Source organism: Pogona vitticeps, chromosome 1 (genome assembly GCF_051106095.1).
Source record: "Pogona vitticeps strain Pit_001003342236 chromosome 1, PviZW2.1, whole genome shotgun sequence".
In the NCBI taxonomy this organism is placed as follows: domain Eukaryota; kingdom Metazoa; phylum Chordata; class Lepidosauria; order Squamata; family Agamidae; genus Pogona; species Pogona vitticeps.
The window spans coordinates 276,600,272-276,615,126 of NC_135783.1; the positions used below are offsets into that span (position 1 = coordinate 276,600,272).

At 39.9% G+C, this 14,855-nt stretch overlaps 1 protein-coding gene across 1 annotated transcript in view; it reads right to left on the reverse strand.

Moving 5' to 3' along the window:
* Nucleotides 1–4,608: 4,608 nt before the first annotated feature.
* The window catches only part of SLC17A6 (solute carrier family 17 member 6), a 73,036-nt gene continuing 62,789 nt past the window's right edge, over nucleotides 4,609–14,855 (reverse strand). The window contains exons 9-12 of the mRNA XM_020805580.3: nucleotides 14,646–14,778; nucleotides 8,661–8,771; nucleotides 8,406–8,533; nucleotides 4,609–6,956 (exon numbers count right to left, since the gene is read on the reverse strand). Coding sequence (XP_020661239.1) covers nucleotides 6,621–6,956; nucleotides 8,406–8,533; nucleotides 8,661–8,771; nucleotides 14,646–14,778 — 708 coding nt within the window. The 3' untranslated portion in view covers nucleotides 4,609–6,620. The remainder of the gene's footprint in view (nucleotides 6,957–8,405; nucleotides 8,534–8,660; nucleotides 8,772–14,645; nucleotides 14,779–14,855) is intronic.

Sequence of the window (14,855 nt, forward strand, 5' to 3'; positions counted from 1 at the left end):
GTCTTTAAGACCATGGGAACTTGGGGACAGGGACTCGCCCATTTTGTTGATTAGGGGGTCCTTTGAGACCTCTGTGCTTAAACCTGATTCCGCACTACGGCAGGACCCCCCTCTGGCAAAGGATGGCAACATTGATTATGTTTAATAAAGTGTGGCCCATGATTAATCCATAATTATTGTCTCGCATCTTCATTCTGTGGTTGGGAGGGCAATGGCCACTCCCTTGCAACATTGCCCCTCCTTTGAAAACACACCCTTTCTTGACAGACAAAGACCCCCAAAACAGAAAATGAAGTCAGGCAAGTACAGAACACATTAAATAAGTGCCCTTTTTTGTATCCTCCCCTCTCAAAACAAAAGTGCTCCACCCCAAAACAAATAAAGTCATGGAAAGAAAAAGTCAGAGGAATGAAGGAGGAGGAGAGCAAAGCAGCTGCTATAAAAGCTGGAAGCAGGGAGGGCTTGGTCCTAAGGAGAAGCAGAGGCTCAGCCGGCCAAAGTTCAGCAAGGGAAATGGAGGGACATAGAAGAGATGTTCATCTGGCCTGGCAGATGACACAGGGACATCATAGCAAAAGGAGCAGAAAACTCAAAACTGTGACTCTAGTCAGAGATAGCATGTTCGGTGGGGTTTTGAAATACTTGATGGGGGGGGGGACCAAGCATTTTTCCAATTATAAAACATCTATTGATGCAGCTGCAATATGTAATTGTAACTTTTTATAACCTTAGATGAAGTAAACAAATCTAAGGTACAATGCCGGGACCTTGGTTATGAAGTGGTTAACAGTAAGAAAACACACACACACACACACACACACACACACACACACACACCTCTCCAGCAGTAACAAATATAGAGAGCTAGCCCTTTTTTATCTCTCTCTGTCAGTGACTCGGAATCATGATTTGATCTTTCAAATACTGCAGCTTTTATCTCTGACATTTCTTCCACATCCAACGTTCGTTCTCTTTCTTTATTTGTCACTGAAAGAGCATTTCATTCTGAAGCATAGATATTCTTTTGTGGCTTTTATTTGAACGTTACCTTTGAGCAGATCTCTCTTCCCCTCCCTTGCAAAGGTATTGCCTCTGGAATTTATTAAATATTTACAATTCAGTACTCCAAAGGCTTGAAAATGCAAAGACAAACAGCAGAAGTCACATTTTTATAGTGGGTTTTAGGAGAATTATTGTATCTGCAAAATCTATGCCCAGGTGGGCGATCTTGAGCCCCATCCCTATTCCCTGTGTGTAGTCCTATCACTTAAAACAGTCCCAGCTAGTGTGGCCAGTGGTAAGAGATTGGGGAACTATAGTACAGAAGATCAGATAAGAAAATATTTTCCCCACTGAAATAAAACAAGGACCATCTATCTTCAGCTCTATCATTGTGATGGTCATAAGAAGAATCCTGCTGGATCTTATCAAAGACTGATGCATAAAATAACTTATCAATTGCAAAGGTTAGTGAATGCAAATAAAGAAACAGATTATACCTTTAATCAACCGTTAAGAATATAAAACAAACAAAAAAACAAAAAAGCAAGCTGATAAATCATCTTCTTCAAAGCTGTGCATCACGTTCTTGTGGTTAATGCTGTTATGAATGTCCCAAATTCACATGGCAGTGTAGAGGCCAGGTTAGCGTCTCAGATTGAAATAGCTGCAGCATGCATGTTGAATTCAAGCTCCTCCTGAGCTAGCAGATTGGAATTGATGGCCCATCTCTTTAAAAAGAAGACAGTCACAGGCAATTAGCCCTCCCCCTTCTCCCAGTCTGCCTTTTTGAAACTCAGACATGACCTGCCTCTAACAGAGTAGGGATGGGAAATTTAGTTAAACTACCAGGAACAGTAAATTTAAGCCAACTTAAAGCCAAATAAATGGTTTCACCTGGTCTGGTAGATGCTTTCTTTAGCATGCAGTACTGCTTGTTTAGTGCCAGAACGCCCACTCCCACCAAAATCTACCTCTATCACCCGATCGAGTCAGGAGGTGAGGCTGAGGAAGTCTGAGGAACCTGACGCCGAAGGAGGTCTGGAGGGAAAAAAACAAGAAACTGAGCCTTCTTGGTGGTAGCTCCTTGCCTCTGGAATAATCTTCCTCTGGAGATCCATGCGGCCCCTTCGCTGGGCATCTTTAAAAACCAATTGAAAACCTGGATGTTTAGGCAGACTTTGTCTCCCAGCAACCAGTAAGTAGAAGCACATTGCCATCTCAAGCCCGTAGGCTGCCATATAATCACTGTGACTAGAACCTAATAAAAGATTGACACATACATGCTTACACCGAACTCTGTCTTCTTTACCACTCCTGTAGTGGATGCCATCCAGATGCTCAAGTATTGTCTGGCATCAGTACTGGAATGCACCAAGACAAATAGGCTCTAACTGACAAAACAGAGGTTGTGTTCCTGGGAAGGTCTGTCAAAAAGTGTGGGTGTGTCCCTAGGCTGGATGGTGTTGCCCTCCCATTTAGGGACCAAGCTCAGAATTTGGGCATGTTTCTGGACGCATGTCTTTCTTGGGATGCTCAGATCTCAGCCATGTCCAGATCAGCCTTTTACCAGCTTAAGCTAATTGCCTCTACCTGGACAATGTCTCCCTCAGGATATTGGTGCAGGCATTGGTCGTCTCCCAGATTGACTACTGCAATGCTCCCTACATGGGGTTTCCCTTCAGACTGATTCAGATACTTCAGTGGGTCCAGAATGCAGTGGCCAGACTGGTGATTGGTGCAAGCAGATATTATCACATCACCCCAGTTCTGGCTTGCCTCCACTGGCTACCTGTGGAGTCTCAGAACAGGCTCATGATTTTGACTCTCATGTATAAAGCCCTCCATGGTTTGGGCCCACATTACTTATCAGAGCATCTTTTTCCAATGTCAACTGCTCAGCCAACCAAGTCATCTCAAATGAAGCTCCTCTGGGTAGCCACCCAGAGGAAGGCTCATAAATCTTCTACTAGACGTAGGGTCTTCTCCGTGGTGGCCCCAACTTTGTGGAATCAGCTACCAAAGAAGCTTCACATGGCCTCCTCCAAGGTGTTGTTTACAAAGTAATTGAAGACATCGCTCTTTCAGGAGGCCTTCAATTCTGACCCTAGTTAGAACTGCAAAGCTGGAAGGGACCCTATGGATCATTGAGTCTAGCTCTTGTCAAGAAAGCACAGTCGGGAACTGAACCTCCAACCTCTGGCTCCGCAGCCAAAGACCTAAACCACTGAGCTGTTGAACGAAGCATTCTTACATCTCTGTACAGTAATTTGATAGCTGTATTTTGGTTTCATTTTTTGTTTTATGTAGCTTTATTTATGCTCTGGTACATTCTGTTTCTATGTGATTAGATGGTTTATGGTTTTATTGGATTATGTTTTTTACTGTGTACCACCCAAAGTAGTGCTATGGCACTAGTGAGAATGATATATTAAATTGATTGATTGATTGATTGATTGATTGATTGATTGATTGATTGATTGATTGATTGATTGATTGATTGATTGATTGATTGATTGATTGGATGAATGAATGAATGAATGAATGAATGAATGAATGAATGCTACTCAGTAGCTATAGATGACTCATTTCATCATTTGGGTATATTAGCTGTGATGATTCCTGCAGTGTGTGAAGGTCTATGAAAATGTGGTCCCAACTGCTGGGTTCACACACTATTGAACTGAAGCCATAGTCATTTTATGCTTTAAGTCCTGTTTACAATGACCACACTCTGCCACAATTGTTCTGCTAAGTGCTTGTCATAATACTTGTGAGACCTTTATAAAACAGAAGGGGTATCACAAGTATTATCAACAGCACATGGCAGGACAGTTGGGCTGGAGGTACAATACAGAATTTGCAGGTTTCCTTTTACGTGTGGTCTGATAGCTTTTCAACAGGATTTTTTCTTCAGCCCAGAAATTCAGATGCAGCCTATCAGCCATGTACAGACAACGTGCCTGGAATTGTTAGACACCAGAGAGGCTGCTAAATGGTTGTGTCAGTCAGATATGACATTTTTCTTGGTAGATCACTACCTATGCAGGAGTGCCTATAGGGAAGGCCAATCTGAGACAAAAGATGAGACCATGCCCCCCCCTCCACTCCTTGTACGGCAGTTGACTAGCCTGGTAGTTGAACTTTCAGCACTGGTGACCCTGTGGGCAGCAAGGACATTTAGACAGTGGAAGATCAGCTGCTCAGAACACAACTGTCCTCCATGAAGAACATTACAGGAGGAGGAGTGGGAGGGCGCGATTGCCATTCCTCGTCATTCACTGCCTGAGGCAGTTACCTTACTGCAAAACAGTAGTACTGCTTCTAATTTCAAGTTTCTTTAAATGGAAGAAGATATGGCTATTTAAAGAGGGGACATTGCTTCATTTGGCAGCTCCTGTCTCCATGCAAATCCTGCTAATTTTTTACTGCTGGACTAAATCAGCTCTCAGAATGCAGAGAGCCCTTGAAAACTTCCCCAGCTTTAATTAAGATCTCTACTGGTGTGGCCCAAGAAGATTACAGGTGGTCTTCAACCTCTGGGCCATTGTGGTATTATTATGGCAAAGTAGTAAAAAGCACAATGGAAAAAGAAATCACAAAAATACCTTTTTATAGAAAATGATAAATAGAGCATTTATTAACACTTTTTTTGCAGCAACAGAAGTGACACAGTCCACATCTCTTCACAGCAAAAGCTATGGCCACATTTTACATCACTTTGAGGCACAAAGCAAAATATAGAATTGATTTCTTTCTCCAGGTCAAGGTAGGATTCACTTAATTATCTTGTTGTTTCATAAATAAAGAAGAAGAAACGTAAAACCATTCTCAAGTTGTATATTGCAATAGCAGGGCTTTTAAATACTAGCACAATACAAGGAGCAGATCAAAAAACCCAGAATGGCTTTTCAACATATAATGATAGTTGTCTCATTGGAGTTGGGAAATGGATACTTGTTAGAGCATTAAGTGGTCTGGTATTATAAGGAAGTTTGTTGTTGATTGGTCTGGTCAGTTTTGCTTTTTAAAATTTATTTTCCCAACAGTCCCAAAGATCTACAACAAGTTCAGTGGTGATAGGTTACAAAGAGATTAAAAGAGCATGCACATAGTCGCGCATGGCACTTATTGCTTGGTACACACTAACATTATAATTCTTGTTCAATAATGCTTTAAAAACACAAGGCCATGAAACACTTTCTCAGACTTCGTCCATACCTTTAATTTGCACGTTCCACATTGCTTCTTGGCTGTAGCAAATGACAGCCTGCACATGCTCAGTGTGGTGGTTCTCAGTCAGGTGGAGGGGGAGAAGCTACAGTCTACCACCCTCTGAAGCCAATGATAAACCTTCCATGGATTGTGATGGATCAGAAATGCACGTATGCATTTTAAAAATAGAAACGACCTTCTTCCTAAACCCAACCCCAGTTATATGCCACTTTGGGCTCTCTAAGAAGATCATTGCTCATATTCAGTGTCCATTATAATTCTATCTATTTTGAAAGACAAATACATTTTTAAAATTCAGACATCTGTAAAATAGTACTATTTTCTATAATTATACAGCATCTTCAATAAACTATTATTTTATTTATATAATTGTGGCACAGTATCTGAAAATATCAAAAGGGAAAAAAAAACCTACCCAAGATTAACAAATAGCTAATTTATTTTCCCTTTCTTGCATTTACTTCAAAACAAATACATCCAGTTTGTTCGAGGGTTTCTTGTTTGTATATTTTTCTTTGGATTGGTTTGGGCAATGCTTTCTTTCTAATGGGACTTCTCTCCAATAATTTACTTTACCAATACTCTTTTGTCCTGGTTACATTATTCAACATTCTGTGTCAGACTAAAGGTGATTTTATACTGACCGGTACATACATGTCAGGAAGAACATGACACATACAATAATTGTATGAGTCTTGGAATAACAGAAATATAATAATTGTGCCTAAAAAATCAGTAAAAACAGCCAATTAATTCCTTTGTGACAGAGTAGCCTGCAGCATATAATCACAATAAATGCACATTGCTATCATAGACTGTTCTGTACTGTTCTGATTCATCTCACACAAAGGGAACTGGATCAGGTCTTTGCCATAATGTAAAACAGAAACCTTATTCTTGTCATCAACCAGCCATACTTTTTTTTCTTTTACATTGTACCAAGTAAACAAGTGGATAACTTCACACAATCAATTTTATGATTTCCTTTAACAGAGTGTAACAAATATGTAAGTGCATTTTTAAACAATCAAGTCATTTTGGCTTTCTAAACAGAATTGCTGGCACCCCAACTATGTTGGTAGTTGTGCTTTAATCCTTAATTATGAGCTTTCAGCTCATTTATACTGCAAGTACCTGGTTTCCTGTGTAATTTTGACCAGATTAACTCTTAAAACTCTACAGTATGGAGACACCCAAATGGAGGTGATAAGATGTCACAAACTGATACAGATTGCACTTGAATGCTTTTTTTTCATTTTTACAGTAAGACCTTCTTATCTGATATGTGTTTACATATTTCCACATTTGTGTGTGTGTGTGTATGTGTGCAAACAACCACAATGAATAAATCACAAACACTACAAAATCTATCCAGCATAGGACTGTTATGAATAATCTTCTCCTTCCTTGTAGCTATATGAGTCTTGTGCTTCTTCTTGTACAAATTCTTCCCTTTTCTCCCAGCCGTTTGGCCAGCCACCATTGACCTGGGTCATAGCACCATAAGATTTAGTGGTACCGTAATTTACATAATTCTGAGTAATGTCCCCGGTTTCTTCAGCAAGTTCATCTTCGTGAATGAAGCCACATTTTTCTTCACTTGTCTGCTCTGGGTCTGCCCATGGCTGTTTTTCTCCTGAAGCAAATATGCCATAGAAGATGACTCCACCATAATGTACCAAAGCAGCTATAAGGAAGACATACTGCCACTCCTCCCGTGTCTATGAGAAAGAAGATCAAAATATCAGAATAGTGTCTATGAGAAAGAAGATTGAAATATCAGAGAGCAACTTCTCTAGACTCCTTTACATTAAGGGTTACATGTGGCCCATCAGATATCGCTGGAGTGCTGTTCCCATCAACTATTACTATTAGCTGTCTTGGCTACAGTGCATGAAAGCTGTAGTCCAACAACATCTAAAAACCTCCTCCTGCACACTCTTACTTTAAAGCTTTTTTTTTTCCTTTTAATTGTTACCTAAAAGACGATTAAAGCTGACTGTTGTTTATGGCAACAACATGTGGATATTCACACTTTCACCCATCATGAATTCTCCTTCAGCGGTAGAAATGCAATCTCAGAGTCCCACCAAAATGTTGTTTTCCATGCTGGAACTTCTGAAGAAGGATATTGAAGTCAAGGTATTTGGAAGAAAACGCAGGTTAAGCATTATATCATCATCATTGAACTGCAAAGCTGGAAGGGACCCTATGGATCATTGAGTCCATCCCCTGTCAGGGATGCACAGTGTCGAATTTAGCTCACAACCTCTGGCTCCATGTTTGTTTGTTTAGTTATTAAGTTGTGTCCGATTCTTCGTGACCCCATGGACCAGAGCACGTCAGGCCCTCCTGTCTTCCACTGCCTCCCACGCAGTTGGGTCAAATTCATGTTGGTTGCTTCGGTGACACTGTCCAACCATCTCGTCCTCTGTCGTCCCCTTCTCCTCTTGCCTTCACACTTTCCCAACATCAGGGTCTTTTCCAGGGAGTCTTTTCTTCTCATGAGATGACCAAAGGATTGGAGCCTCAGCTTCAGAATCTGTCCTTCCAGTGAGCACTCAGGGTTGATTTCTTTCAAAATGGATAGATTTGTTCTCTTTGCAGTCCAGGGGACTCTCAAGAGTCTCCTCCAGCACCTCCATAGCCAGATGCATAAACTACTGAGCTATCCCATGTGCCATCAAGTCAATTCTGACCTATGATTACCCTTTTCAGGTTTTCAAGGTAGAGCAAAGAAGTGGTGTACCATTCCCTTCCCTTATAGAAGCATCAAGTCTGTGCCCTTGCTCAATGCAGAATTCCAAATTGAAGTATATCTGACAGATAGCTGTCTAACTCTCTCTTGAAGATTTTCATCATTGAAGCCCTCACCACCTCCCAAGGTAACTAGTTCCATTGTCAAACTGTTCTAAAAGTTAGCAGTTCTTTTTCTGATATGCAACCAAAACCTGGCTTCCTGTAACTTGAGCTCAGTATTCTCCCTCTTTTCCTATGATCAACTCACATTAACCTTGTGAGGTGTAAAAACTACTCTGAGTTGACTTTTGGCATTCCAACAATGCAGTATACACGCTTGTTCTCCATCCTTGCACAACAGAATGGCAATATTGTTTGTTGAGACTGGGTTATTTCTAACTCTTTTGGAAATACATCGTAATGAAACTCACCTTGTTCTTTGTCATTGCTCCAACGATGATGGGACACACCATTCCAGACAATGTACCAACTCCATTTGAAATTCCCATTAGGATGCTGGCATATCTTGGGGCAATATCTAAGTGATTAACATTGAATCCTGGAACAGAAAAGTAGACTTATAAACTGGCCAGAAAAAAAGACACTGCATCAGCTAAGGGTTTTATTTTATTTTAATGACTACTGCCAGAAAGCTGACATTGATGGAATGTGAAAAGTTAACTTACCAGATATAGCAAATCCACTGAAACCTACTGCAAGCACTAAGAAGGAAATGGCCACACCTCTACTGTGAGAATATCCAACCACCAAGAGAAGAGTTGCTTCCATTCCAAAACCTTGGAAAATTTAAAGAAAGTGTTAACATTCCTAATTGTTGTAGACTGATTCTCATTTTAATAATCAGCCTTGTCATCAACCAAGAGATGTAAATTTACAGTTGCTTTATTTTAGGATTTTCTGTATATTGAATATTTGCAAAGATCCCAGTCCTCTTAACTGGTAACATATACAGTGGCATGGCACCAACACATTGTTTAGTAGTTTGGATAACTGTGTCCTGCTTTTCATTAATTGTTAGGGCAATTTATATAGTCAAGGAATAGAAAAGCAACAAATATAAGATTTTTGAAATAAAGAAAAACACACAACAAAATACATTTATCATAGTAGCATGGCTTCTTCCCATAGCACCTGAATTATACTTTAGAAACCCATGAACTCACAAGATAGGACTCATAGAATCACAGAGTTGGAAGAGACCACATGGGCCATTGAGTCCAACCATGGAGGAACTCCATGCTAGCCTGCTCTTGACACGGTGAAAACAGTCTTCTTCTGGAGGATGTTCCACAGAATAGAGAGATGGACTTGTATAATGATCAGCCAAGCCACAGATATGATATTTTGGGGTAGTGCTTTAACTTATGTTCTGAATAAGCAGGAAGATTTACATGGACGTGAATGCTGCTCAAGGTTCAATGACTCAAGATAGTGTAGGGTTTTAAAGGTTACAGATAGCAGGTTGAATTTTGGATGGGAATGGTCTTCTCCAGTTTTAGATAGTAGCCAAGTCAAGGTGTCTTTCCTGGATGTTCACGCTATATCTGCCCGTGCTGCACAAAAAAGTGCAGGTCATGAGCACAGTTTTGGCTTCAGTACAGCAGTTTGCGAGGCTCCTTAGCAGTGGGCATGCCATTTCCAAATATTAATCAAGGATACATGGAAGCACGAGGACCTTGCATGTAAATCTGAAGGACTACCTGGCTCAAAGTTAAATCATACACACAGTCAATGTAGGGTATCATCTTTGATATCAGGAGTAGATACATGTGTTCTATCTACCACACAGTAAGACTGTCTGACATGAAGACTCCATGCACTACCATGTGTACACAGGCCAGATTTGTGCAGCCTTTCTCCTCACTGTGCATTTGAAAATTGTGTCAGAATTATCTTAGGTGTGTAGTTAAAAAAGTGACATGTGCTCTGCCACACAACCGGGGCTGATAGTCAGGGAAGTGAGCAAGGTAGCCTCTTGGTAATGTAGCTACATCTTCTGATCACAACAGAACACTACTTGTTGTCACAAAACCATTATAAAAAAAATCACTGGTGACCTAAGCTCATTTCCAGTAGTGATATTTCTCTTCCACAAACCATGGGTGGCAGCCTATATTTACTTAGAGCTAGCTGCCCAGTTTGAAAAGGATGCTGGCCAAGAACAAAAGATTGCATAAAAGATAGAGACACATACATGTAGGTAAACCAAGATGCTAATCATTTCCCTGTGTCTAGTGTGGAAGCACTGTTACTTGATACTACCACCCATATCAAGGGTCCATACCCTCTTCAAACTTCAGAATGCAACATAGTATATAGCTGGCAGAAATGTCCTACTGTATTTTCTGAAGGACAAACTGTAGTGATATCTGAAATGTCAATTTTCAACAGCCTATGGGTATATAGTTCATTTCCAGTTCACTTCCTGGGCACTCTGTCTCTGACCTCAAAGTTGCCATCCTTGAAAAGGAGAACTTCAACAACAGATTTTTGAACGGAAAATTTTCAGTAAAAGGAAATAACTGGACAAGAATACACAGATATGTTCAACTATTCATACTGCAGTTTAAACAGGAATAAGGACTTCTTATCTCATTATAGAGGCTAACTACTTAATCTATGCAAGCTTGTTCATATTGCCATTGCCGAACACCTATTTTTATGAAACCTGTTTAGGTAGTGTTTGCATTTCTATTTCCTCTGTGATGTTGTCTGTAAGCTTTAAATTTCTTTTCTCTCTGGCCTTGCTGAGAAGCTAAACTTTGTTATACTTGGTTTGGACAAAGACTCTTAATCACTGTATATGTGTTTATCTCTTTATCTGTGCTAGAATGTCCTCATCACCTTTCAGTCACTGAAATTCAGTAAGAGCAAGGGTGGGCACCAGGGATGGGGCCTCAAGTCTTGAGACTCACAATCATGTCAGACTTAATTTGCACTGGTGACTTGACTCAGATTTGACTCTGTTTGTTTGTTTGTTTCAGTGAGTTGGACTCAATGTGTGACTTGAACTTGAGGCTCGCGACTCAGGACTTGGTACCAAAGACTTGGCCTCGAACTTCAGTCTGAGTACCAAAGACTTGGACTTGGGATTTGGACCCCAAGACCTGCCAACAACCCTGATGGGCACATTCTAAGGGTCCAGACATTTTTGCCTTCTAGGGAATCTTGAAGGGCTGCATGAACCTCTCACTCCCTCAGAGTAACCTCAAAGATGTTTGGGACCTGGCACTTGCTCCCATATGCTCCTGGGAGAGTGAGCAGCACCTTGCACCCAATTTCAATTTATCTGGTCTTTCAAAGCTAACGAAAGGGCTTTTTTTAAAGAACAGAACAGGAACTGAGTAGGCAGACACTTCCAGTTTTCAAAACAGGCCGTTTATGATGTATTACTACCCTAGGGAAGGGAAGCAGTAGATTAAGTAGTTAGCCCCTTTCCATGCTTCTGAGGGATGCAGTTTTCATTTGGTTATAAAATGTTTTCAGGATTTTTGGAAGCTCTGAGGAGGCTTGGGGGGTCTGCCGTAGGCCCCTTAGAGGATCACATGCAGCCCCAAGACAGCCTTTTGCCCAGCCCTGACTAAGAGCATCACTTCTTGGCTCATTTAATATTTCCATTCCTTCTCATTCCCTGCAGGATATAATGTCTGAGTGTTCAGCAGCCTGACATCATGCACTCTGTTTAGCTGATCAAGTGAGCTGCAGTTCACAGTGCTTGTCTGTATAAGTATAATAGTTTCCAAAATGGACTGTTCTAACCCTCTCTACAGAGGGCTGCCCTTGAAGCTAGAACAGAAGCTACAAGAGGCCCAGAAATACAGCAGCCAGACTAATTATAGGTACCCACAGATATGGTTCATCTCCACTCTCCCTGTTTGTTTCCATACTTAATTTAAGGTGCTGGTTATTACCTATAAAGCTCTAAATGGTTAAGAACCCTGATACCTGGTGGAACATCTTTCCTACAAAACAGGTGCCCATCCAAACCCTTTCCTCACACTTGCTATTATTATTGCTTGTCCTTCTGCAAGCAGGGGGACCTTTGTCTGCAGGAAAGCTTTCTCTCAGACTGACTGCCTGAGTTGGGTTTTTAAATGGAGTGTTCTGCCTTACCGCTTTGAATGTGTTTTTGGTAGTGCTTTTCGTTTACCATTTCTTAGAATGGTATTTGTTTGATCCATTTTAGTGTTTCTATACTTATTGTTTTTAGCTTTAAATATTGGTTTTTAATTGTGTAAGCAATCTTTGTCTACTTCTTATTTTTAGCTTTAAATGTTGTCTTTTAATTATGTAAGCTGCCCTGGGTCCTTTTTAAGGAGAAAGGAGGGATAAAAATATTTTGAATAAATAAATAATAAATAAATGCATTAATACCTAAGGAGGCAAAAAAGGTTATCACCAGAAACTACACATTTGGTTATGGTTAGAGATGGGCATGAATTGAAAAATGAATTGCAAAATTCATCAAAATCATTAATTCATCAATCCATATTCATACTAATCAATGCCCCCTGAAAAATACAAATCAATGAATTTTAGTGATTTTTGATTTGCCAATTCATTGGGCTATAAAATGGGTCCCCAGGCAGTTAGAGACACCAAAATTACAGAGAGGCTTCCTCCAACTCTCCTCTACAGTTACTCCACAATTGGTGAAGATTGGGTTTCAGTTGTTCAAGTTATACATCCATAAATAGGGCCCCCACAAGAAGGTTCCCACAGGCACCTAGAGACAACAAAACCATAGAGAAACTTTCCATGACTCTACAATATCTCCCAAGCTGGTGAAGATTGGGTTTTTCCAAGCCAGCTGTAAAAGGCACTTTCCTGGGGGAACACCATCTTGGATGTCTGAAACCTAATCTTCATCAAACATGGAAGGATTTTAGAGGAAAGTCAGGGAAAGCATCTCTGTGATTTTGATGTCTCTAGGTGTCAGGGGGGGGTGCTTTCCTGAGGGCCATTTTTGTGGATATATAACTCAGATGTCTGAAACCCAAACTTCATCAAACAAGGCTTGTAGAGGAAAATCAAAGAAAGCTTCGGTGTGATTTTGGTGTTTCTAGGTGTGGGGGTATTTTACAGCACTGGTTCTTAACCTTGGGTTACTCAGGAATTTTGGACTGCAACTCCCAGAAGCCTTCACCACCAACTGTGCTGGCTGGGGTTTCTGGGAGTTGCAGTTCAAAAACATCCGAGTAACAAAGGTTAAGAACCACTGTTTTACAGGGTTTAAAAGGCAAAAATGAATTTAATCGATTCATTGATTTGTCAGAAAAAAATGACAAATTCTTGTTTGTGACTCATCAACCTTGATAAATCACGAATAAAAACAAATTACATTTTTTTCTGATTCATGCCCATCTCTAGTTGTGTCCCCATATGTATGAAAGAAATTCCCAGCAGAAGTTCACCAGGGCCCTCCCTTTCAGTTTTTTAAAAATATAACAATCATGTGCTGTGAAGTCAATTCCGACTTATGCCAACCCTTTTCCGGGTTTTCCTGGTAGAGAATATTCTAAAGTATTTATTATTCTATTCCTCTGTAGGCCCTCAGGGACTCTGAAGCTTGTCCAAAGAGTTATTAAAAACAAAATTGTTCAAAGTTGCCTTTAATTAATGAGTATTACACAATGTCTAATTGTGCTTTAGATTTGTTCAATTGATTTAAGTTTCAGTGAGTCATGTGGTTCCTTCATGGTTTATTGTTTATTTCTGTTGATGCTTATGTTCTATTTTTTTGAATTATTTATGTTGTTTCTTAATGAATAGATAATGCATATCACACTATTGGGTAGTATGAATGAATGAATGAATGAATGAATGAATGAATGAATGTGCATTTCTCTGTATTTGTTGACCTCTTAACATACCAAGCAAAAAGAGCTAGATAAATTTTTAACTAACTGGGAAAACAGATATGGAATGGTCTGGTTTGTTTGTTTATTTTTAAAGACTATGTGGTATATGCAGGAATCACCAGGGATTCCTCAAAAAATTAGTCTTGAGCATCTGGATGGATTTCTCATCAAATCTGTAGACTGTGTTGGGGGTGCTGTGATTTAAAAGACAGAATATTTTGCATATACAAAAATCAACTAGATGTTCAGGGCAGCCCAACTAGTTTCCCCTAAACAGTGAAGCAGATCTAATTTCTTCTAAACAGCTTGTCCGATTTTCACCAAATGTGGAAGGTTATCTTTGGGGTAGTTTTGTTTAATGTACAGGCTATATAGTGTACACCAAAAAAAAAAAAAAACATTATGAGTGCCCTTGTGGATATGAATTATTTTGTGTTGCCTACAGAGCTATGTGGCACATCATTTTATATATTTTAATGGCCTGAGTTGAGAAACAAGCATGTTCTGAACTTTTGGACGACAGGCTACAAATATTCATTCATCAGAAGGATTACTCCTTGGATGTGTTTCAAGATTAAGAAAGAATGCCCAGGGCGAAAGGAAGAAGGAGATGACCAAACAAACAAATACATCTTGCCCCTCTTCTCCAACATCTTTATGACAGTAACTGTAAACAAAAGCAATGGTTAGGATATGGCGTGAAACATCTGTTATCTGAATGTTATATACAGTACTATACAGAGGTCAAAAGGATGCTTAAAACCTGTTTAATAATATTCAAAGGCTTACCTCCACAATTCATTATCTTTCTGACGACAGTGGTTGAAAGAATTTGCCTGCTTCTCAGAAAGTCTGCAATTTGTCCCCCAATAGGCACAATAATAGTCATCACTAAATGTGGCACAGCAGATAGCATGCCTACCTAAGTTCAAAATAAGAAACATTTTTAATCAAATATGTTGACTGAAAGAATAACGAGGGAGAAGAAAATTTCAATAA